At 33.1% G+C, this 25,302-nt stretch overlaps 2 protein-coding genes across 6 annotated transcripts; both read left to right on the top strand.

The window, feature by feature from the left end:
- The first annotated feature begins 5,438 nt into the window (after nt 1-5,438).
- LOC110800100 (uncharacterized) lies at nt 5,439-18,292 on the top strand. 5 transcript variants are annotated; one of them, XM_022005390.2, is made up of 7 exons: nt 5,522-5,595; nt 6,434-6,507; nt 8,330-10,027; nt 10,134-10,385; nt 10,996-11,076; nt 16,575-17,099; nt 18,088-18,292. In XM_022005390.2, the coding sequence occupies exons 3-7, from the start codon at nt 8,771-8,773 to the stop codon at nt 18,142-18,144; spliced, it is 2,172 nt and encodes a 723-aa protein (XP_021861082.1). In that variant the 5' UTR covers nt 5,522-5,595; nt 6,434-6,507; nt 8,330-8,770; the 3' UTR covers nt 18,145-18,292. The 5 variants fall into 5 exon arrangements, with proteins under 5 accessions (XP_021861081.1, XP_021861082.1, XP_021861080.1 ...); XM_056827880.1 differs by lacking the exon at nt 5,522-5,595 and adding an exon at nt 5,604-5,922; XM_022005389.2 differs by lacking the exon at nt 6,434-6,507 and having other exon boundaries at nt 5,439-5,595.
- Nucleotides 18,293-22,861: 4,569 nt separating this feature from the next.
- LOC110800099 (CASP-like protein 1F1) lies at nt 22,862-24,732 on the top strand. Its single transcript, XM_056828793.1, has 3 exons — nt 22,862-23,134; nt 23,248-23,374; nt 24,257-24,732. Exons 1-3 carry the CDS (start codon nt 22,989-22,991, stop codon nt 24,470-24,472), a joined length of 489 nt encoding a protein of 162 aa, XP_056684771.1. The 5' UTR covers nt 22,862-22,988; the 3' UTR covers nt 24,473-24,732.
- Nucleotides 24,733-25,302: the final 570 nt, after the last annotated feature.

Here is a 25,302-nt window from a genome sequence, read left to right as displayed (position 1 = left end):
TGATTATTACACCACATATAATAATCACCAATGGTACGCATAACAGTCAAATCATTGCGATGCAGACAATCATAGAAATCCTTGATATCAGCCTCACAGAGAGGATTTCCATTCTTTCTATCCTCTACAAGAAGCATACTATTATAATCTCCGCAAAAGATCATAGGACCTTGAATAGAAGAACATATACTATCAACAAAAGTCCAAAAATATTTCCGTGCTTCAATTGTATTAAACCCATACACTGCAGAAAAATAAAAGATATGCCTAGAATGAAGTTCCTTGAGGTGGAAAAAAATTCCTTGAGCACAGGAATTCATAATATCAACATCTATCACATTATCACCCTTGGATTCCAGCAGATCCAGATTCTTCCATTGATCGCAGAATTATAGTTTTCACAACATGACATCTCTAAAGATCTTTTTAGCTGCAACAACAAAATTATGTTCTTCCACGCTTGTTTCTAAAAAGACACATACATCTACTTTATGCTTTAGAAGGAAGGTTTTCACCTCCTTCTATTTGAAGGGCTTGTTACAACCCCTCACATTCCAGAAAATAAGTCTCATATTGAACCAAAGGGGATATGGTCCCCGCCCATAATCAATGGAACAATTGGCCTTAGAATCTCCTCCACCACTGGTTCATCCCTAGGCAAATGATCATACACGTTATAAGTAGTCAACAGAGTGGTAACAGTTCCAGGAACACTCTTGCTTACTACCCTTCTAGAAATCGACCATTCTGTGGCAGCAACTGTTGGTGGAACAATCTCTTGAGAAGGTTGTTTCACAGTTTCAGTAACATGCTGAGTAGCCTTTGGAACCCATTCTCTCCTGGCTCTGACTGGTTTGGACGAAACATCCTGTTCTGGACAAACATTATTAATATTAATATTTTTCATTATTAATATAACGTTTTGACTAAAATTATCACCAAAAATTAGTTTTATCAAATTATTATTATGTAACATATATTATTTACATAATCTATAAACAAATATATTTTTATAAATAAATAGAAAATTTTAAAATAAGTAAACTAGAGTTTTCGAGGGGAAAAAATTTTGGCGGAAAATTCTACACCAAGAAGTGACACGTGTCACTCTTGGTGTCTATTTTAGTACTACGTATAATGTAAATAATTCTTATTTACGTTTGGTGTGCATTAAATATTGTAAAGGGGATGTAAAGTTTTCCTAAACTACTTAAAGGTTATCCAAATATGTCATTTATTATTTAGTGATAAATTTTTTATTTTAAATTAAATTTATCACTTCAAATCACTCATGAGTATAAAGGTAATCGTTTAACCTTTAATAAGTTTATCCATGAAATATTACTTAATAATAATAATAATAATAATACATTACAAAAAAATCGTTTTATAGAGACGAGGGATTTTGTCTCTAAATAGTCCAAATCCGTCTCAAAATGATGATTGGAGACGGATTTGAGACTGAAATGGGGCGTCTCTGTAGAGGGCGTCTCAAAAAAATTTGAGACGGATTTTGGCAAGTCCATTACAAATTTGAGACGAAAATTTTGAAACTCTATATACAATCCCATCTCAATTTTAGTTTAGAGACGAAATTTTAGTAATCCATCTAAAGTTTGAGATGCTTATAGTTTCCGTCTCAAATTCCGTCTCTAATAATCCATAATTTTGTAGTGATAATAATAATAATAATAATAATAATAATAATAATAATAATAATAATAATAATAATAATAATAATAATAATAATAATAATAATAATAAAAGTTAATCAAATCATGTAAAAGTTATCAAAATTGGGTAAAAGTTATCCCAATGTAAACACTGGATACGTACAAGATCTACTGTTTTTTATATTACGTTATTTATATTCACAGACGTTTGATTACACCCGGTGTATAATAATTTTGTAAAGCATATGTAAAGTTATCCAAAATACATAAAAGTTAATTACCCCGACGTAATTAATGTAAAATATATTTATTTTTTAGAGATAACGTTTTTTCTTCTTAATGCAAATAATCCACTCAAAATCATTCATAATGTAGTACAGAGTATAAAGATAACTACGTAACCCTTTAAATAGTCAAAATTTACTTCATAAAACAAAAATTTAATCAAAACATGTTAAAAATTAATTAACCAAAAATGGATAAAAGATACCACGATGTACGTACGATAAAAGTTATCAAGTTGTACAATAAATTTATTGTACATCGGGTGCTCGCAAAACCACTAGTTCCTATTTCTATTTATTTTACATGAGATAAAAAAACTCAGATTGTAATATCATAATATAACAAATTAGGTCAAATAAAAAAAATCATTTTACAAATTTACTACTCCATCCATTTTTAATAAGTGCATCACTTTACCGGCACAAAGTTTTTCTGGTTTGAGTTGAATTTAGTATATACTAGATTTAAGCTCATCAAATTACACGTGTGTAATATATCTTATAGCCCTATAACTTTATACTAAAATAGACACTAGGAATGACACATGTCACTTTCTAATGCAAAATTTCCCCGCCAAAAATCCCCTTCCTAAAAAAAATCTACTGTTTTTTTAATTTTTCTATCATTTTTATAAATTGTTTATGTGTGAAAAAAATAATGTGTTACAGAATATGACAATAATAGATATCACGTATATTAACTTTCTAAAAATAATTTTGGTAATACTCTTAGAAAAAATTTTATATCAATAAGGACAAATTATTTTACCACCTACAAAAATCGAAAATGTATGTTTTACCACCTAAAAAACTAAAACTTGTATTTTACCACCTAAAAAAATTATAATTGTTTTTTACCACCTGAAAAAGAAAGAAAATAGATGAAACATTTATCTGTCCTACCTAATTCAATTTTCCTCCAATTTTTTGCACTCCTTGTATGATTTTCTTTAACTCTTTCACCCTTTTGTGTTTGCTGCCATTGAATTTTGCCAATTTTTTGAATTAATGGTGGTGAAAAATCATGTGAATACATAAAATCGTGGAAGAAAAGAACATATCAGAAATATTATCATTATTGTAGCCCTCTACATAACATTTTCATCTATTTTTCCATTTATTAGGTGGTAAAACACAAGTTTAATTTTTTTTTTCAGGTGGTTAAAAAATAATTTTTCGATTTTTTTAGGTGGTAAAAAACAACTTATCTTATCAATAATCCTATAAATAATTGAAAATTTATTTACTCAAGGTTTTGATCAAATTAACATATAAATTACTCCGTATGTAATACGTAATAAGACAAAATTGCATATTACAAAGTAGATGATTAAAAGGGTATGTTCAAGATTTGTTAATCACTTCTATGCATAGTAAGGGGGAAAATATTTAAGTTAGATATTTTTATTAAAAAATAATCAAAAACTAATTTTAGAATATCGACCTAACTTAGTTTAACATATACAGAACTGCAATGCTTATGTAATATAATAGTTATATAGAGTATATTTATAAATTATTATAGCTAGATAACTTGACGTTTAATTGAGGATACGAGTGAGACCTATAAAGATAACTGGTCTTTCTTGATTATGTTTATCCCCATCCCAAATACTTTTAACCAACCAATGACTGCGTAGTGCGTACTTCAAGATCCCATTTTTAGTCCTCGTTTGGTTTTCATATGAATTAATTTCCCATGTAAAGTTTGTTTCATGAGAAATTACTTCCCTCGTGAACTTTCAAGGAAATTGCATGTTTCGCTTGATTGCACCAAGGAATTCACACTTCTTAGGAATTGATAAAGGAATTGTGGCGTACCAAGGAATCGAGGGTGGGTAAGCCACTTCCGATATCCCAAGAGCCGAAACTCCAAATTTCGAAGGATGTTTTACTCCCCCATTTCATCTATCTCATGCCTATAAAACAATATGAAAACGGCCAATTTCTAGGAAGTCACACTTCCTCCTATAATTGCTTGTACGCAACAACATCTTGATCTAACCTTAAAACCGATTTTCTCTATAAGATAATTCTGGATTTAAATCCGGAATTTTTTCTCTTTTATTTAAATTTCAGTACTTTGTATTTGACCATTTTTGTTATTAGATCATCAATTGCTTCATTATGTTATCCAAGTGCTTAAGATTTAAAAAACTCGACCTTTTATATGGCTAATACCCCTGGAATTTCTAAAGGTCCGGCCCTATACTGGTACGAAGTGAGACACGGAACATGGCCGAATGTCTGAAAGGAGCCCAAATTTGAAAAAAAAACATGACTGGAAGCCTAGAAAAACAATAGCGCAACACTTGTAGACTTCTGTATAGTTAATTTAAATGAGTACCCTCCGTTACTTTTTCTCTTGATTTATGTTTCCCAAGTAGGAAAGTATCCACCTTCCCTTTCCCAAATATAGTTAATTTTTCTCTGTTATTTTTTTGCCTTTCTTAATGTTTGTCTAATTTTTTTGTTGTTTTTTGTTGTTTTGTTTATTTGAAGATTTTTGAAAACATTTGTGGTTTTAAAATTTCTTATGGGACTAATTTTGTTTTATAGGTAGATGTTGTAGGAAAAATAATAATTAGGGGCCTAATTTTATCATTAGCACAAGATCCCCATGTTGTTTCGGCTGAGCCTGAATTGCTCCTTTTTAATTTCAAAAAGTAAAATAAAATCATGACAACATCACATTCTAAGATATTGTCATATTCATATTGTAGCTATCCATGGAAACATACATTTTAATAACCAAAAATGTTGCCATGCCCAAAAATAGTGTCACGCCAATTGATTATATGTAGCATTGAATAGTTACCATCGTTACCTTTTTTTGATAAGGAAAAAAAAGCCAGTCGAACTACCTAACCCCATCCTTTCAAATGGGTGAATCACAATGACTCCGAACTAATAGAATATTTCATGTAGAACAAAACATTTGAGCATTGTTACTTATGTTATATTGAGCAAAGATTTGTAAAAAAAGGATTAGAATCACAACAAATGACAATATAAGGATTAAAAAATCTAGTTATATCATTAGAGATTCGAGCATAATTGTACATTTTAGGTAGATTATGCAGTAAATAATTCGACTATTATTCAATAATCATATTGGCAGAGATTGTTTTTTTTTATATTAATATAATGCATAATACCCAAAAAAAATAAAATATTTGCTATGGGACGACGACCCACCAAAACCTAGCTCCGCTATAGGGTTTAATCTTTGTTAACCCTGATATTATGTAACAATACCTATAAGGGTAAAAAGAACGGAAAGTTAGTAAAACTAGTAGGCTACGATTAGAAAAAAAGTATCACATGACAAAGTTGCATTTCAAACAACGCATTAAATGTGAAGAGTAAGTCATTGTTAGAAAAAATTATTACACGTATACTATAAAAGTTGTATTTCAAATAATGCATTTTAATACATCGAAGGGTGAATATTTAATGGACTATTAGAACTTAGAAGTATCAATAGTGAAGATTATAGAAAGAGGTGTGGAAGGGCATGAATTTGCACACCCCTTAGGCAAGTAGATAGGGAAATGCGCAGCACAAGGAAAAGAGAGGCGCATTGCTGAACAAACAATTAGAAGTTGGCGTAGAGACGCAGACCCCATGTGGCAAAGGTGGCCCTGCCTTCTCTTCTTCAAGCAAAGCAAAATCAATAAACAAATTTTACAAATTCAATTCTGGTTACGCTTTCATTAGCTTGTCTACATTGGGAGGCTTACAGCTATATAGAGAGAGAAACCCAATAAAGCAACAAAAAATAAATGAAATTCTACCATTGAACAGAGATAGATAGATTGATTTTTTCATGTCTCAATGAAAAACTGATTTTTTATCAATTCAATTTCATCTGGGTTTTCATTTTTATGCCCAAATTTCATCTGGGTTTATCCCTTTTTTTTTTGGTTTTAATCAATTCAATTCTTTGATCATTCATTTAACTGGTGCGTTCTTTTGATCTTCTGTTTGTTGTTTTGTTTTTGAATTTTTTGGTAGAATGATGACAGTTTGCAATTAGGCTTTTTCAATTTCTGGGTTCAGAATTGGTTACTGTAGTTTATAATTATTTTGCTAGAACTTTTAGATGATTGTTGATAGAAAATGACTAAAAGGGTAAAAGTTGAAATTGAGGAGGAGATACATTCAATTTGATTGGTTTTATGATTATTGGATCAGCATATTGGACTAATTATTGTATGCTTAAACTGGACTTGCAGATAATGGATGATTATTTGTTGCTAGTTTTGTGTGTGTAAATCTGCACATTTTAATGGGTTTAGAGTAGTCACCAGTGCAGATTATGTCATTTGGATTGATGTTGCTGTGATTTCACTGGTTCATGCTCATTGCCCCATTTGACGCTTGATGCTAGATTTCTGCTCATTTGGTTCTACTATAATGCTCAGATTCCTTAACAATCTGATGAAATTGATATATACTGTATTGCTTTTGCAGTGTGATTTGATTTTATGCTTCGTCATTGGTGTTGGCTGATTGTTTGCAATGGTCTGTTTATACAAGAAGATTAGGTCATAGCACAATCCTTCTGATTCAAATTTTATGTGGTGCATTTTGGACCAATGCTATTTTAGATTTCTGTTTGAATCTCGAATCATTTAATGGATAGACGACGCAATAAGTTGGTTTCCGATTCATTAGTTTTTAGCTAGGTAATAAGTACTTCTACTAATATTTTGGAAGTAAGAAACCCAATGGTTTCCAATGGAAAATTCGTGATAAAATGTTAATTTCCCTTGAATATTATATGTTTGTGTGACGATTGAAATGTGCTCATTGATGAACTATAATGTGGCTTAAGAAAGAGGATAGTTCAGCAGGGGACAGATGATGAACTCAACAAAATGGTGTTTTGAGTTCACTCAGCCTGTCATCCAACATTGGTAATAAGTTTGATACTTCTTATTTCTTTTCAAGATCAGTTGTTGCTCCTAGGAATCTATAGGAGAGTGGACATTGTGTTGAGTTAATCAGTTGTTGCTCTTAGTATTTCTTTTGATTTGCTTTAGACCTTGTTTAAATTAAATGTGGTGCATTTTGGAGAAATGCCATTAGTTATTGTTGTTTGAATCTGCAAGCCTTTAACGGACAGATTACACGACAAGCTTGTTATCAGTTCATTAGTTTTTAGCTAGGTGATAATTACTATTGTTTTGTAGTGAGAAGTCATGGGGATTACGAGGGAAAATCGTGATAAGATGTTAGTTTACCTCCAATGTTTTTTCTTTGTACGATGAATGAAACGTGCTCATAATAGAAGTGTAGTGTGGCCTAAGAAGGATAGTTTAGCAGAGAGAAATGACAGGCTCGGTAAATAGTGGTGTTACTCTGGTGAGTTCATCCACTTAGTAATGGAACTAGGAACTAAATCTGACGTTTCTTGTCAGGATCACTTGATGTTCCCACCAATTTTACAAGAGAGTGAATATTGTGATGAGTTAGGCTATGTTTTCTTTACCTTATTCTTATTGCTTATTACTTATTGTTTTTAAAATCAGACCCGAAAAATTCAGACCAAACCAGAAAATTCAGACCAGACCATTGACCAGAAAAAGGAAAAAAAACACTCACAAAAAACATTCAGACTAGAGCAAAAACAGGAAGAATCAGACCAGACTAGACTAGAAAAATCAGACTAGACTAGAAAAATCAGACTAGACCATCAAAAGTTCTTTACTTATTTTGATCTAACTAAGACCTCGTTTTAAGAAACTTATTCTGATTATGAGCGAATTTTCTGATAAAAACTAAACTACTTCCAATTTCTCCTTTCTGTCTCTTTTTGGTGATATGTCCAATTTGTATCTCAGATAGAAGAGCTATAATGTGCTGAGCGGAGAAAGATAGTTTAACATCTGTCTTATTTAATGGACAGTGGTAAAGTTGCAATGTGGTGTTTCGACTTCATTTATACAGGGTTTAGTACTGTGTTTCCTACTTCTTGTCAGAGTCAATCATGACAAATGACAATGTGATGCATTTCTTGCATAAGTCTGTGCAAGCTGGAACTTGAAGTTTGGTTGTAACTTCATAGTCATTGGATTATCCTTTTCACTTGTGCAATATGAAGTTTTTCACAGTCAATTATAAGCATGTAAAAAATAAAGTTTCCTTCAGCTATCTGGCCACCTGGGTCTAGTGTAATTTCGCATCAGTTTCCCACATTACCTTCATTCTTTTTAGTTAAATAATTTCATTGTACTATTAATAACATATGTGTTATTCTAGTATTATTTTCTTATCTTTTCTTTTTTCTGGGGGGTGCTTGATTTTGATTAAAAATCTTCTTGTTATTCCTTAAAAGTGACTATTTTCGTGGTTTTATGTCTTCAGGAGCTGGCACTATTTTGTAGAATGTATTGCTCTTTTGTCATTGCTCGCTGTTGCAAGGAGGAGATGCGTAGTGCCAATGATTCTATTTCCAGTCTTTTAAGCTTTGTGATGCTAGATTTAGAAGGAGGTGCATTTGGAATGTGGATACGTTTGATTGATAGATAGCAAGATGTGAATGGTTATTTGATAGGTTAAGATGGATTGTAGAAGTCATAGTCAAAGGAGCAAGAAACAGAGTGTTACAATTTTCTTTTAGCTTGTGTGATGAGGCTGAGTGGTTTTAATTAGTTGTTTGGGAAAATATGTGTTAGTTAATTCTAAGTCAAGCTAGAAAGATAGGAGACATTTAGCATAGAAGCAGAGTGTAGACAATACCAAAAGGTGATTAAACTAGGATTCATCTTAATATTTGTTGAGCAGTACAGTCTGCCGATATTTGGGATGGGTTTGCCTCAAATGACAACTAGTAGTGTTGCTGAGGAAGTTGCAGCATCCCTGAGCACACTGGTACAGTCTCCCCAGAGGCTGTCTGGTCTCAGCCCCTATGATATGAACGGAGGAATGCATGGAACTAATATGAGCAACTTCATACCTGGAAGTTTCCCATGTGCTTCTTTGGGAGATTTTCAAGGGAGACCTGTTGTGGATTTTCCAAAAGAAGCAGATTATACTGTTGTACATAAAGATTCTACTGATACTTATGGGTTGAAGATTGGGCACACAGATCAAAAGAGCTTGTTCAGTAATAAGAACAAAGGCCCTATTCAGAGTCCCATGTTGAGGGTTGTTGGTTTTGATTCTAAGATGTTAGATGCTTCTCAGAGTGGATTAGAAAGCAATAAAGCTGATTCTGCTCATCCGTTGACTGTGGTGAGCGATGTTAGTAATGCAACCGGCACAAACAAAGCTGCCGCGCGAAAGAGGTTGTTGTCTCCACTGAATTCTATGCTAAGTTCAGATAAATTTGATGGTGATTCCTTGTGCATTGGTGATAGTGCTTATCAACGGAATTCACAGGATGGTAGTGGGAGTTCACACGAGAATAAGAAAGCTCATATAGTTAGCTCACGTACTGTGGATGCTTCTGTTTGGTATCCATCTAGCCCTTTGGTAGGAAGTACTTCACCTAATGACAATTTTAGGTCAAACTCCAGCATTTTCACTGATGGCCCTTTGCTCGAGAACAAGCATCTGGCAATTCATAAATCTTATTTGCCACATTACATATCCAACTCTTTTGGAAGGGGAGAATTTTTTGGGCCTCTGAAAGCACCAGTCTCAGCATCTTCAGAAACAGGTGCTTCACCTCCGTTATCACTGTCCCCTCTTGGTCCAAAATTTCATGGGAGAAAGCTATCTGCACCTAAGATCAACGTTTGTAGGAAAGAGTCCAATGTTGAGTACATAACCTTCAAGGAGGTCGAGAACTCACTTGATTGGAGTATCCCTCAAACGTTTTCTCCTAAAAATAAGAACATGACCATGGAAGGGCCTGATTTATTGGATAATGCAGATGATCAGTTTAGTCCTGTAAAGTCTGCTGCTATTCCGCAGTGTTGGACTCATGAATCAATTTATTCTTCGCCAAGTACAAAATTGACCAGGAATTTTACTGGTTTGCCTGTTAGGAGGTCTTTGGTTGGCTCCTTTGAGGAGTCCCTCTTGTCCGGTCGTTTGGCATCCACATACGTCAGCAAGGTCAGATTATTATTCTGTCTGGATATTATATCTTTATATGTGCTTCAGCTTCTATTAGCTGGATTTAATGATCATGGTCTAACTCGTTTAGATTGTGGATGTGCAGACAATTAAAGGATTCCTTGCTGTACTCAGCATAACAGGGGGGAGTTTTTCACCAAAGGCAAAAAAACTTCCATTTGCAGTTACGAGTGTGGATGGGGATAATTACTTGCTTTATTATTCTTCAATAGACCTTGCAGGGAATTCGCCATCAGGCAAGCCTGGAAAATTAAAAATGAAAAGGAGTCTTAGTCTTAATGATTCACCATCAGAGCAAAGCCGCATGCGTATACCTATGAAGGGGCGAATACAACTGGTACTTTCCCTGTCTTTTTATGTGTTAATTGTTTTGGAGGAACAAATAGATCGTAATGTTCGACTTAAAGGTGCTTGTTTCTTTGTTTGACTCTGGGCTGGAGATAAGTTAATTCTTCTTAGCCACTTTTGGTCTATGGCTTCAGTTCTGGTCCAAATCACAGTGTTTCATGCTTGAAGCCAGGAGAGAGCTAGGAGTTATTAGAAGCTCTCTTTGATTAAGATATGTAATTGTGTCCCTTTCTTACAGTTCTGTTCTTCTATAAGTTCAGTTGTGTTATAAGTGCTTCTGGTATATTATAATCAATTTGAAACAATTTTGTTATATATACATGAAAATGTCTACAATGTCAGTTGTCTGGTAGATTATGCATATGTTGATACCTTCCTTGCGTAAGAGTTTCTCTGTGACGCTTTTTAACAAGAAATGTGTCCTAGAATCTAAAGTTCTCCGAAAATCAATCATAAATTTCTTCCCCACTTTATTTTTTTGTAGCATGTTGTACTCCTCTGCCCTCCTCTACTGTATTAATGCAAATGTATCTGCCAACTGATAAAGATATAAGGCTGAACTATTGAGTTTGACTTGATCTCTTGCTTATTTGTTGCAGGTCTTGAGTAATCCTGAAAAAACGCCTGTTCATACGTTCCTTTGCAACTACGATTTGAGCGATATGCCAGCTGGTACAAAGGTATTTTCTTCGATGAGTGTTAGGTTTGTCATATTTGTTTGATCTTTCTACAACTAGAAAACCAAGTCTCAAAGGAACTATTCTTCTGTTATTTGGTGTATATGGGAGGACCATTACCCTTAGGAAAACCATAGAAAATTAGACATTGGTTTGCGGTTAAATCAGTTCTAAAAGATATTGGCAAAGCAGCTTTTTAAGTCAACCATATGAAACCTGGGAGAAAAAGATATGATGATCTTATATCCTTGTATAAGTTAGAGACCCATAACCAGGGATCTGAGATCTCTTTCTCATCACAAGACTCAAAATCTCTCAATCTCCCCTACTAATGGAAATTGGGGTTGGGTTTTTATGGAATTAAAATGGCAAATGGGAGGAGCAGATCAAAGGCCAATACCATGACCATGTGCTAATTTTTTTATGGAATACTGTGTATTTTATCGATTCTTCGATCACCTTTTCTACTCCCTCCATTTTGTTGTTGGTTACACTTCTACTTTCTCAATTCGTGAACTATGGACAAGGATGCACATTGAGCATGATGGTGCACCCAAATAACATATGTACACATGTAAAAGAACACGTCTAGGGTTCGGTTCCTACCCCAAGCATTTGCTTGTGATTTAAAGTTTTGTCCCTAATATCCCACACAAACCTCACTCGCAACACTCTCTCCTTATTTTTATTTATTACACAAACCCCATTTGTTTCACTCTCTCTACTATTTTTTTCTTACAAAAACCCCACTAACTTTTTCTTTCTCCTACTCTCCTAAATTCTTGTATCTACAGTAACCGTAACCAACAAAAAAAACGGAGGCAGTACATTAGTAAGTTTTTGAATTATCAGGTTGTGAATCTTGGTGAATTTGGTCTATATTAGTGTCTGCAGGTTTGTAACTTCGAAATTCATAAAGCCACAAGCATGTCTTTCTCCGTATATCTTTCATTAGAACTTGGTTTTATCAAAAAAGTAATTTTCCACTTCATAAATAAAATATACCTATGAGTCTACAAATATTGAAAGCATAATAAGTGAAAAAAAAAAAGTTGTGATCATCTTTGTCAAGAAAAAAAAAATCAAAATCTGGCAACAATAAAATGTCAAATTAATAAGTGGCTATACAATGCTAAATACATCCTCCGTTCTTTGAGTTTCACGCTTACCGGTGCCCAAATTTCACTATTGGTATCTTTAATTGTATTTTAGTAAAATAATAAAAGGTTATATTTCAAAAGTGTATATCGAGACGTATGCCATGTATCTAACAAAACCCCACATGACAAATTTTTTTAACGTAAAAATCACAATGGATGGTCGAGGCATGTGAATGAATAGTATGAAAACCCAGTTGTTGCCATAAATAAAAAAAACATAGGAAATTATCCGTAGTTTTTATTTCTCAAAATTACTTCTACAATAGGTTTTGCCAAACACTCGGAAATTTCTGTAAAAATAGGTTGTTAAAAAAGTTTTATCTTTATATATACTAATGTATTAAAAATCGTTATGCGCAAGTATATGTGCAACATAGAATCTTCCCTCATGCGCTAGATGCCACATGGCACATCATCTCAACTAGAAACATGTAATATCGTTGTACATTAAAATGTTTTGTTAGGGTTCGAACTTGGGACCAATAGGAAGTACTCCTTCCGTTTCGAAATAATGGGGATGGCTTCCATAAGTAGGTTTTTCAAATTAATAGGGACACTCTACTTTATTCTATTTTTGGATGGATGACCCACCATATTTAATGCATTCACACTCTTCTTTTTCCCACTTTACTTACAACATTTTACTCAATCTATTTTTATATTCTATTTTTTACTCATTACTTTCCACTCAACCTTTTTTTTTTATTCTTCTTTTCTTACTCCATTTCATTCAATCTATTTTTTTTTTCTTACTACATTCCACTTTTCCATACTTATTCTCTATTTTTCAGTCATTTATCTTGGTTGTTGTGAAATGTGTAACTGTCCCTATTATTTCTAAACGGAGGGATTATATTAGAAAGCTTGCCATCTTAGTTACATACTCCCTCCGTCCCATATTTATAGTCCCGTTTGACCATAAATACAGGTTTTAAGAAAAATAGAATATAGTACATGAGAAAGTGGAATAAAGTACATCTGAAAGAGGAATATAGTACACAGGGAAGTGGATATAGTACATGTTTTTGTTTTGTTGTGTTTTCTATGCATTTTTAATTAATAGAGTACATGGGAAAGTGGAAAATTTAATGGCCAGAAATAGAAACAAGACTATATAATTTTGGGACGCCAAATTAGGAAAACTGGACTATAACTCTGGGACGGAGGGAGTATTATTTATGTCTTTTAACTCTACATAAATATATTTAAGTTGGATAGATGAGTGTGTATTTGTAATAATTTTTGTACAAATTTATGTTATTTGTTAATTTTCACAACATAGTTATTGCAAGAAAATTGTAATTTTTGTTATGAATTAACTATTGAAAACAATTTTGAACAATTCTACTCACTCCTCTCCATAATGATGTTCACGTTTCTATTTTCACGTTTTCCATTGCACATTTAATATCATTTTAATCTCTAATTACACAATATTAAAAATTATAAAATTTTGTTATCATTAAAGTACTCGTTGAGACAAATCAAACAAGACCCCATATGAATATGTTTTTTTCTTATATATTGGCAAGAATTTAGAAGATTCTATTCAACCGTGAATTGTTTCAAAACCTTAAACTAGAACAACATTATTAGAATGGAGGGAGTACATCTTTAATTTGTCCATTTTTATATATGAATAAAACATGTTTTTTCACTCTTTAGTCATCAGGTTTTGAACATATATGGATCATAATATACCATACATTAACTAGATATGGTTTTACAAATACTAACAACCCAAAAAGGATAAAAAACACTACTCCATCTTACTAAAAAAAAAAGGTTATCGTACACTATCCAAATAAGACAAAAGATTTCCGAATAATTATTATAAAAGAAGTCAAATGCATGAAAAACACTTCTTGCAATAACCTCTGGGCCCGAGCAAAACACTAGTTTAAAAGTAAAACTTTTTTTTCAGAAGTTTGGCCAAACACACCTTTTGTCTCTTTCCCTATATGAAATTATCTTCATGATGAGGTAGTTATGATAAGGTACCAAGGGAAATTCTTTGGTGGGCATTAAGTAGGAAAGGAATTCCGAGGATTTATATTGATATCATCAAGGACATGTATGAGGGAGTTAGCACGAGTGTGAGAACTAGTGTTGGTAAGACCGAAGAATTCCCCATTACGATTGGAGTGCATCAAGGTTCCGCACTTAGCCCGTTTCTTTTTGCTATATTCATGGAAGAATTGACGAGGTCAATTCAAGATGGTATACCCTGGTGTATGATGTTTGCAGATGATATTGTGTTGATTGATGAAACAAAAGAAGGAGTGGAAAGTAAGTTGGAGTTATGGAGGCAAACTTTGGAATCTCGGGGTTTTAGGCTGAGTAGAAACAAGATGGAATATATGAAGTGTAAGTTTAGTGGAGTCCAAGATAGAGAGACATGGGCGATTACCTTAGATGGGAAAATTGTCCAAGGCTCTGAAATGTTCCGTTATTTAGGATCTATTATCCAAAAGGATGGAGAATCGGATGGCGATGTGGCCCATAGAATCAAAGTAGGTTGGTTGAAGTAGAAAGGTACCACGGGGTTCCTATGTGATTCAGGCATGCCCCAAAGATTGAAGGGAAAATTTTACCGCACGGCAATTCTACCGGCTTTGTTATACGGCACGGAATGCTGGGCAGTGAAACATTGTTACGTGCACAAGATGAATGTGGCGGAGATGCACATGTTACGTTGGATGTGTGGGCATACAAGAAAGGATCGTTTGAGGAATGAGATTATTAGGAAGAAAGTAGGGGTTGCTCCGATTGAGTTTAAGATGATGGAAAATCGTTTAAGATAGTTTGGACATGTAAGCCGAAGATCAAGTGATGCCTCGGTTAGGAGGATAGAAGGGTGGCAAAGCGATAGAATTGCAAGGGGTAGGGGAAGACCTAAGAAAACTTGGAGAAAGGTGATTGAGCACGATATGAGCTTTCTTGGGATTGAGAAAAATATGGCGTTGGATAGGACAGAGTGGAGGGAGAGAATATACATTGATGACTTCATTTGACTTATACAGCTTCCATTTTTCTGTTTCTTTCTATTTTATTTTTTTTACGAAGTATTTATTTGTTTTTTATTTTTAAAAATTCTTTAATTTTTTTTATTTATTTTACATGCTATTTTGAAATATACTTATTGTACTTATTCATTTATTTTAAACTTTACTTATTTTTTATCATCTCTTACAATATTTTTTTTCTATAATATATATATATACTTACTTTCATTAATTCCACTTTCTCTTCCTTGTTTTTTTCTTTTTTTTACTTCCTGCTCCTTTCTGGTTTGATTGGTGACAATGACGATCTCCTACGACGATTCATGTTAGCCGACCCCAAATCATTTTGGGACTAAGGCTTTGTTGTTGTTGTTGTTGTTGTTGATGAGGTAGTTATGACTTACCGAGTAAGATCCAAGTTTGGGGTGAGAATACGACTAGGATAGTGACATTCATTAGATCGTATATGCTCATACTTTGTTACTTGTCTTTATTCCATTTCTCATTCGTCTTGTACATTCAGATATGCATCCAACTACGGAGTGTATGAGAAGATAATAGTTCGCCTTGCAGTGTGAATGAGATATAGAGGATATGGACGAATTTTGGCTTGAATGATTCATTAGGCTACAGAACAAGCCATGACAATTATAATGGCCGGAGTTTGAGATCTATACTCAATTCTAATATACATCACGGATTATTTTATTACAGACGTGTTATAGAATAAATTAATGTCTAACTAGGACGCTCTTGCTCCTGTTTTTGTGGTGTGGATTAGTAGTCCAACCAATTTCCAATCTCTAACCTTTCTTAGCCTCTTTGAGATTGCATGCATATCATCACCCTCCCAATTCTTTTTTTTCACCTGTTGGGAATTGTATAGGCATTGGATAATGTTTAGTAATCTGTATGATCTATTTGGTTATCTGAAAGGACAAAGATGACCAATTTATGGGAGAAACTGGGTTCCTTTCTATTGAACTGCCAAATTGTTGACTTCTATTTGCCTCATCAATCATGACATGTCTGTCTTCTTGCCATGTTGTTTGCCTGCTAACCCGGAGACGAATGAAAACTGCAATGTACTAGATAGGATTGGCTGCATGGTTTTCATCTAAGGACATTTTTCACTCACATCCTTCCAATCAACAGCCCTAGAAGGCCCAAACCCCAAAGAAAACAAGTTGAGAAAAGAAAGTAACAGGTGTTAAGATTATCCTTGTGTGCAGCATCTTTTTCACTTCGCCTTTAATTTTTTTGTACTCTAGTTTTTTATTGCTATTTTTACTTGTATTTGCTGACTCTGGTTGTATCTGTCATCTACTTGCGACAGACATTTCTCCGCCAAAAGTCATCTCTTGCCTCATCTGAAAAGGCTTCGCCAAGAAATGGATGTGATAAGGAGGCAGATGATGCTAAGCTTTTCATGGCGCCGAACAATTTAAATGATCTGCCAAGAGTAAATTTGCTAAACCAGAGAACGAAAGTGATGGAAACTGAAGGTCTTTGCCACCATCATATTCTGGAATCCTGTTCCTCTGAATTCAACTTTTCAGGGGATCCAGGATGTGAAATTGGGGTATTGAACACTGGCCATCTGCCTGGAAAAAAATCAAATAGTCCTGTAAAGGTTAATAATAGTGCCAGTGGCAATGGTGTTTTACGTTACGCTCTTCATCTTCGATTTGTGTGTCCTCATCCTAAGAAAACCTCAAAGTCTGTCCAAAGGTGCAAATCTGAAATATCATCTGCCCCCGAAAGGAAAAACACAAATATGGAAGCAGAACGAAGGTTTTACTTGTATAGTGACTTAAAGGCAGTTTTTCCTCAACGTCATTCAGATGCTGATGAGGGCAAGGTATGCTCATTACTTTATTATTTTAAATTTTTAATACTGATTTGGTGCATATTCTTATTATCGGCTTTTGTCGTACAATTCACAGTATAACACATCCTTTTTCCGTCCAATAAATGATCGGTGACTCTTCCATCCAAGAATATATGATATAAAAGCAAATTGTTAATATTGCATGATCCAGCTTTAAAACATTTCAAAAAGTCATGTAGGATATTTGGTGTTCCACAAAGCAACATACAAAGTACTAATGTTGTAGCTAGTTTGACAATTTACTTTGTACATGATGTTATTCTTATTTTTTAATCCATTGGAACAGGTCCAACAGGACCTATGGATTTTATGAAAAACTAATTTGGGTTTCATGTGTGTTGGAGGCTCCACTTGGTGCTTAGGAAGAATTTAAATTTCTTGTTTTCCTCCATGGAAGTAGATGATGTTTTGTTCATCTGAATCAGGACGCAGTTCCAACCTCATAAAACTTATAGGATTATTCTAGTTAAGGAAAGAGAGGTTGAGTACTTGAGTATCTTTAGTGAGAAATGTACAAAAAGAAAATATTTTAGTATAAATTGCCAAATACAAGGTTGAGTATCTTCTATGAAGAGTACTTTATAAGAAAAATACTCTAGAATGAAAACAGATTCTTTCTAATATAACAGATCCTTGCTCTGGTTGCGTTCAGTTAAATTACACAGCCATGTTTTCTTTTCTGTGAGAGCACATTTAGAAAACGTGGGTGTGGATTTTGATGGTGCTGAATTTGGTCATATTTGATTTCAGAAGAATTGCTTGGTTTGCCTGATCTCGTGGCACAAGTATTTTCCCTGTTGTAATCATCTCTCAGTAGAAAGTGATAAGTCATAACCACTTTTGTTGATGAGAATCTGATACCTTTCTGAGTTATGTCAACTATTCCTCGTTCTCGTGATAGTTCAGTTAATTTCTGATGCTTACTTCCTGTCTTTTCTGTTTTGGGTGTTACTTGCAGTTGAATGTTGAATATCATTTCCCATCCGATCCAAAATACTTCGACATCAGCAACTAAAGGTGCCTCGAAAACATGTTTGTCTTGTACATAACTCAACTTGTACATTTGAACACTACTGAAAGCAGAGCCATTATTCTGCTACATCTGTACAGTACTTTGGTTTTCAGTATTCATTATTCTGTGCAGTTATGTTCCTAAGTACTAAGTAGTGAGTATCTATGCCCAGTTTTTCACCCTTACTGAGAAAGAAAGAGAGAAAGGGTTTGGGTTTTACCAGTTTATGGCGATGTTGAAGGAGCTGGATTTTCACCAGAAGATTTGGCTCCATATATTATTTCAGGTCTGACATATTGTCAAACTAGATCAACTTCTTCTGATGCTTATTTTTGGAAAAATTGATATTATCGGTCCCAACTATGGCCGATTTACTTTAAAAGGTCCCAACTTTTGATTATGTCAGGGTGGTCCCAACTATAGAGAGTGTTTTCCAAAAATGGTCCCTTAGTTAAAATTAAGTGCTAAATAACTTAATTAACACTCATATCTCTCGTGCAATAATCATATTTTTTAATTAAATGAAGTAAATGGAACAGTATGATATGCTTAAATCAACTTAATTAATAGTTTAATAAACCAAAGGACCATTCTTGGAAAACACACCTTAAAGTTGAGACCACTCTAGAATAATCAAAAGTTGGGACCTTTAAAAGTTAAACGGCCATAGTTGGAACTGTCAATATCAATTTTTCCCTTATAAGAAGAAACCATCTTTGCTTTAGGCCTGCAGTTTTCATGTTATCCGTCTTCTATATGTTCGTAATAATTGTTTTGACTACATGAAAAACAAAAAAAAACAGTGTCAGTTTACGGTTTCGTTTTTTCGCATATTTGATATGTGTGGAAACACACATATCAACTAAAAGACAAAAAAGGAAGTACCATTCATGTAAAAAAAGTACCATTCTGTAAAAAAAAAGTATCATTTATGTTTAGAAAAGTACCATTTAATTATTTTTTTGTCCTTTTTCCTATTTTGTCTTATATTATGATATGTATTTCCCCATACATATCTGATATGTACGTATTTGTACTTCCTCGTCAGTTTACATCTATCGAGTGAACTAACGCAAATATGTAATTTTAATTCGGAGTACGTGGTTAAAAGTAAAGGAAGCGTGCGGCTCCGTGCAATGTACTTTGTTGTTTGTACCAGGGGTTTTAGTCAAATTAGTGTATCAAACATATAAAACATGTAATATGTATTAGGACAGGCAGAAATTGCATACTTCGAATGGTGATTAAGTTAGTATGTTCAAAATTTAGTAAATATGCGGTAAATTTGGGGAGAGAAATATTTCGGTCAAATATATTAGAGAGTATTAAAAATATTTGTCAAATAATTTTAGAATATTCGTGCATGCATGAGGCTTCATCTAGTGATATATATTCCTGATCCTTATAGTCTGTTTTCTAAACTAAGAACTACGGATGGTTGTGTAAGGTTTACATACATTGCAATTTATACACGAGTTAGCTCTAAACTTTAACTTCGTACGAAATAAATGTTTGTCTGGTGTTACCACCCGCTGTATCCATAGGGCTAATTCGAATTCGGGGCGAGATCTGTGTGGATAGGTTTCAGTCCCTTGCCAATTGTTGTTGTCGGGGATCGAACATGCGGTCCAATCTACTAAGTTCAGCCCCAATCACCACTGAACCAACAGGCAATTGGTCGTACGAAATAAATGTTACGGAGTATTGTCTTTTATATGTAATCGGGTGGAGAAAGTAAATTTTGATATCAGATATGTATTAGTAAATACATATTATTGTAAGAAATGGTATTGAAAATGAAAAAATAGTATAAAATATGAACAATGGTGTTTTTATATTAAAAATGACATTTTTATGTGAAAAATGGTGTTTTTATACCTTTAAAATGACCAGATTGTCAAAAAAAATGGTGTATAAAATGGTGTTCTTTCTTTGTAGCTATTGTCAAAAAAAATAAAAAAAATTGACCAAATTGTCCACTGATATGTTTTTGCTCGCACGTATCTGAGTGCCGCATCGCCGAACTCCATCCGGGTGTGCCGATAAGTACGTATGGTACATCTCTTTTTCTTACACATACTATGTAATTTGATAAAATTCTGGATGCAGGCATTTTATTTACCCGTGTTGATATTTGTCATTTTCCAATATCCAACGAATAACAATTAGGAAGGAAAATTATACGAGCAAAAGTTAGGAAACATCGTTGTCGTATAATTGCAAACTGGAAACGACTTGTTTTGTTCTATAGGAAGTAGTCATATCTAACAACCCTAAATTCTGTTACAAATTTTGTGGCTATATTCATACTACATGGTAATTTTAAGGCATAATCACAAGGTCATATTATAGAATATATAACGTACGTACTTCTATGGAATAATACAAAACTCTTATGTCGAAGATGACAATTGACAGGAGGCAAAGTGAGGGAGGAAGTCTTTGCGCATATCAGATATGTATGGGCAAATACATATCAGAACAAAAGACAAAATAGGCAAAAGAACAAAAATGAAATTAAATGGTACTTATTTAAACAAAAATGGTACTTTTTTTTACAGAATGGTACTTTTTTAATATGAATGATACTTCCTTTTTTGTCTTTTAGCTATTTGTTTTTTAGTTGATATGTGATATCTGATATGCGAAAAAACAACCTCCAAAGTGAGGTACCTAGGCTTTTCAAATACCTTCACAGTCTTATTCAATCATACTCCCTCCGTCTCTTAATACTCGCACCGGTCAAACCGGTGCGGAGTTTAAGACACTTCAATTGACTTATTAATTTAATGTGTGTTAGTTGATAGTTGGGTATTTTTTTAATATAGTTAGTGGAAAATGTGTAAGGGTGGAGAGTGGTGAGTGGGGGATGTGAATTTTTAAATGATTTTTTGTAGGGAATAGGGGTGTAGGTGGGGTTAGTAGGTAAGTGAGAAATAATATAATAGTGGTAAAAATTTCTATTTATAGAAGCGGTGCAAGTATTAAGGGACGGAGTGAGTAATTGTATTAATGTTGTTTTAGATTATACTCCGTATTCAGTCCGTAGTGTATAGTTTTTGTAACAACACTTTATTTTTACGCGAATTTTATCATATGTAAAAGAAAAAAGAATGGTAAGGGAAGAGGGAGTCGTCGCACCTAAAGCATTGTGCGACAACATTTATTTTCTCACATGGATTAATCAATTTCTTTCCATAAATACTCCCTCACATCAACAAAATTACACTTGGATTTTCTGTTGTTTTTTGGATAAATAACACTAACACCCATCCTTAATTAAAGGTACTCTTAGAATTATCGATGGAGTTTAATTTTATGTCATACTTCTTATAACTTTAACATCGTTTAAGTGAGTTAGCTAGCTAGCTAGTTAGTTGATATTTACGATAAGATTACTTAGTTTGATCAAAAGTTCTTGCGCGCACTAGGTGTACAATAAATTTATTGTAGACCAAGATAACTTTTACCTATTTTTTTGTAACTTTAACCTAGTTTTGATTAACTTTTTATATTAGTAAAAAAATGTTGATAGATAAACATTTTAAAGAGTTAAATGATTAATTTTATACATTATTAGTGATTTTGAAGAAACAATTTTTATTAAAATGAAAAAAATTTATCATTAAAAAATGGATAACTTTTGCATATATAAGTTTAACTTTTAGAATTTTGAGTTAACTTTTACTTTGGTGTACAATATTTATTGTACAACCATTGTAAATAAGAATTTGTGTAGTTTGATTTTATGTCCCACCTTTTATAATTTTAACAGTTTAACATTATTTAACTAACTAGCTAGCTAGTTGACATTCACGATATGAATGTATGATTACTTATTATCCTTTTATGTACGAGTAATTCTGTCTTGTCAAAACGCACATGCCTGCGAGTAGTATACTTTAAATATACTCCGTAGTAGTATACTTTAAGAAAAGATATATACAGAGTACGTATTTGTGGTACTGTTCTACACAGACAAAAAGTTGATATCCAATACGAAGTAGCACTTAAATTGATATCTAGAATCGAACTGATAAATTCGGATAGGGTATTGAATACCCGATATGATACCCAATTCGAAATTTTGGACTTCACAACTAAATTATTACAATAACATTCAACATTAATTACCAACATTACCATATGATTTCGAACGTCTTACTAATTTTATTTACTCAAATTTCAAAGTTACATTATTATTAAACAATTTATGATTTTAAACTTTTGAAAAAAAAAGGAAAATATTTATCGGTTTGTTATCGAATACCCAATATAACCGTATATCAGTTATGGTACCCATTTTTTGATATTGCATTTTGATTTTTCGGACAATTTTGTTCAACTCTACTTAAAACCGTCCTATTTTGTAAAAATTAATTAAAATAATTTCCCTTAAAAGAGCCAAACTACCATCACATTGAAACAACTCACAAAGGATTAAGCTAACAAATCTCTCCTTAATTGAATATTTCTTCCAAAAATCCTTAGTAAATAGTAATGCATGGTCTTCAAAATGATTAACTCCTATTCTCCTCCACTCACCCATTTTCCTCAGATTTATATTTATTTAATTTTACTTTATTACCCTCCAAATTTCATAAAAAACAAGTAGAATAACTTATTTCCCTCTATAAATACATTCTCTAGCTCCCATTAGACTAGCTGTGTTCTTCTCCTCATCACTACAAACATACTCCTCCATTAAATTGCTCCCATCTCTCTCTCTCTCACTCACTCACTCACTCTCTGGCCGGCCCGCCCGCCCACCCGCCCGCTCTGTCTCTCTTCCACTCTCTCTCATATAGAAGGAAAACCAGCAGAGAATAAAAGGGAAGAAACAAAAGATGATTGATGCGATTAAGATAGGGCTGCGACTATCAGCACTTGCAACTTCAATAGCAGCTACTTGCATTATATTCACTTCCAACCAAACTGTTGTTATTTTTGGCATTCAAATGGACGCCAAATACAGCTATTCTTCTGCTATCAAGTACTCCCATCCTATATATATATATTATTACTATTCTTACCAAAAATTTACGCATTTTTCATGAATAATTCTACATTTTTTTTCTGATTTGTTTTTCGATCGATCACTGGCAGGTTTTTTGGAATCACGACTGCGATAGCAAGTGTTTGTTCTGTTGTTTCTTTGGTTCTCACCTTCATTCTTCCGCGAATTGTGTCATCTAAAGCCATCCATCGTGTTTTCTTTTTCATGCATGATCTGGTAATTAATTAAGCTTAACCCTTCCTAATTAACTTTTTATGGACTACGTGGTATAAGTAACGTTACATGAAAATACATTTTTTTTTTTTGTTATAAAAGAAATTCACGGTATTTTATAAGAAATAAATTTTGATGTGGTTTGATTTAATTGGAGAAAATTATGCCTATTTTTTACAAATAAAGAACCACACAATGTGAATGTGTAGTTAATCATTTAAATTAGGATCAGTAATAGAGAGAAGACTATCTTAGTTTATAGTATTTGCTATTCGTCAAAAAAGAAAAATAAATTAATCTCTTAAATTATCCTAAAATCACTCAGCAACCTTTGACGTATAACAAATGAAAACAAAACAAAAACAATCTAAATGATAAAATTTCCCATAGTATCACTTATGTAAATTGAGCCTATGTCAAAAACAAAAAAAAGCCCTTCATTCACAGGTTATAAAAAGTTACTCTGTATAAAAGTGAAAGTTACATATACTAGTCTGTTACGTATTGCTCCGTACTATCTCCGTTTCAGAAAGTTCTTTACGCTTTGGAAAATGTGTCCAAATTATAAAAACTTTGACCGTAAATTCTCACAATTATATACATCAAAACGTTACATGTAAGATCTTGTTAGACTGATCTCAGGATGTATTTTCAGAATATCAAATTTTTTATAATTTTTTCACATACGAAATTGGATATATTACTAGTTAAATATTGTTTTATAACGGACCCTTGTTAGTGTTTTATAATGAAATTTTGCTTACTTTCTCAAAGGAATTAATTTACATTATTGATCATGGTTAAATATAAGAAAACGTACATACTATACTGAAATAAAAAATGAAGCTAAGAAAGAAATGTAATTATTGGGTTTAATTAATGCAGGTGACAATGTCACTAGTACTATCCGGATGCGCGGCAGCAACAGCAATAGGGTATGTATCGAAATATGGTTACGATCATGCAGGTTGGATGCCGATATGTGACCATTTCTCTAGTTTCTGCCATAAGGTCACAGCTGGTGTCGTCCTCGGTTACTTGTCTTTCATCTTCTTCTTCGTCCTCACCATTATCAACGCCATCATTACTCCCCATCACTAGCTTTATTTATTTCGAAACTCAAATCTAATTAACAAATTCTTCAATTCGACTACAATAACAATTAATGCTTATTGTAGAACCTACTTTTATTCATATAATATGTATACAGGAGGACGAATATATTATGATGCGTGATACAATTATACCGGCCGCGGCTTGGTTGTTGTTATTTGTACGTACGTTAATGATCATTCATCACTAATATGTACGAATTAATGTTTGATTTTCCTTAAATAAGATTTGGTTGGTTACTCCCTTAACTAGCTTTTGAGCCCATTTAATGAACGGGCGGTTGTATAGTAGTTATTTAGTCTATCATTTTTAAGTTTTAATTTTATTGAGCTTTGTGATTGTAAAGAGATTATATGATTTAAATAGATGTAAATTTTGAAAGTTGAAAAAATACATAAATTAAAAATGTATTAATATTGAGTGTTAATCGGGAAGATGAAGTGGGATGTTGAATGAATAGATTAGTAAATTGATGTTGTAAGAGGAATATGAAGTGAAAGAAGCGGTTGATCGAGTTGTATAATATATCAAACCCAACAAAGAAAAAATAGAATAAAAAATGGAGAAAAAAATGGATGACACGTGTCATCTAATCAAATGTGGTTTTGCTTTTTAAAATACTAGGTATAAATTAGCAATAATTAATTAATCACCTTATTAAAAATTAATTTAAGAAAAATTACATTTGTATGAAATTCAATTGATGGTTACCGAGTATATAAGACAGATCAATGTGACGTTCATTTGGGTTTTTGCTTAGGTTGGGAAACTCGTTTACGGTGTGGCAAGCTCAATAGTTGTCGTGGGCCATTAGTTTC

This window comes from Spinacia oleracea, chromosome 5 (assembly GCF_020520425.1).
Source record: "Spinacia oleracea cultivar Varoflay chromosome 5, BTI_SOV_V1, whole genome shotgun sequence".
NCBI classification, from domain to species: domain Eukaryota; kingdom Viridiplantae; phylum Streptophyta; class Magnoliopsida; order Caryophyllales; family Amaranthaceae; genus Spinacia; species Spinacia oleracea.
The sequence above is the reverse complement of the archived record's forward strand: the minus strand, read 5'-3'. Positions and strand labels throughout refer to the sequence as shown.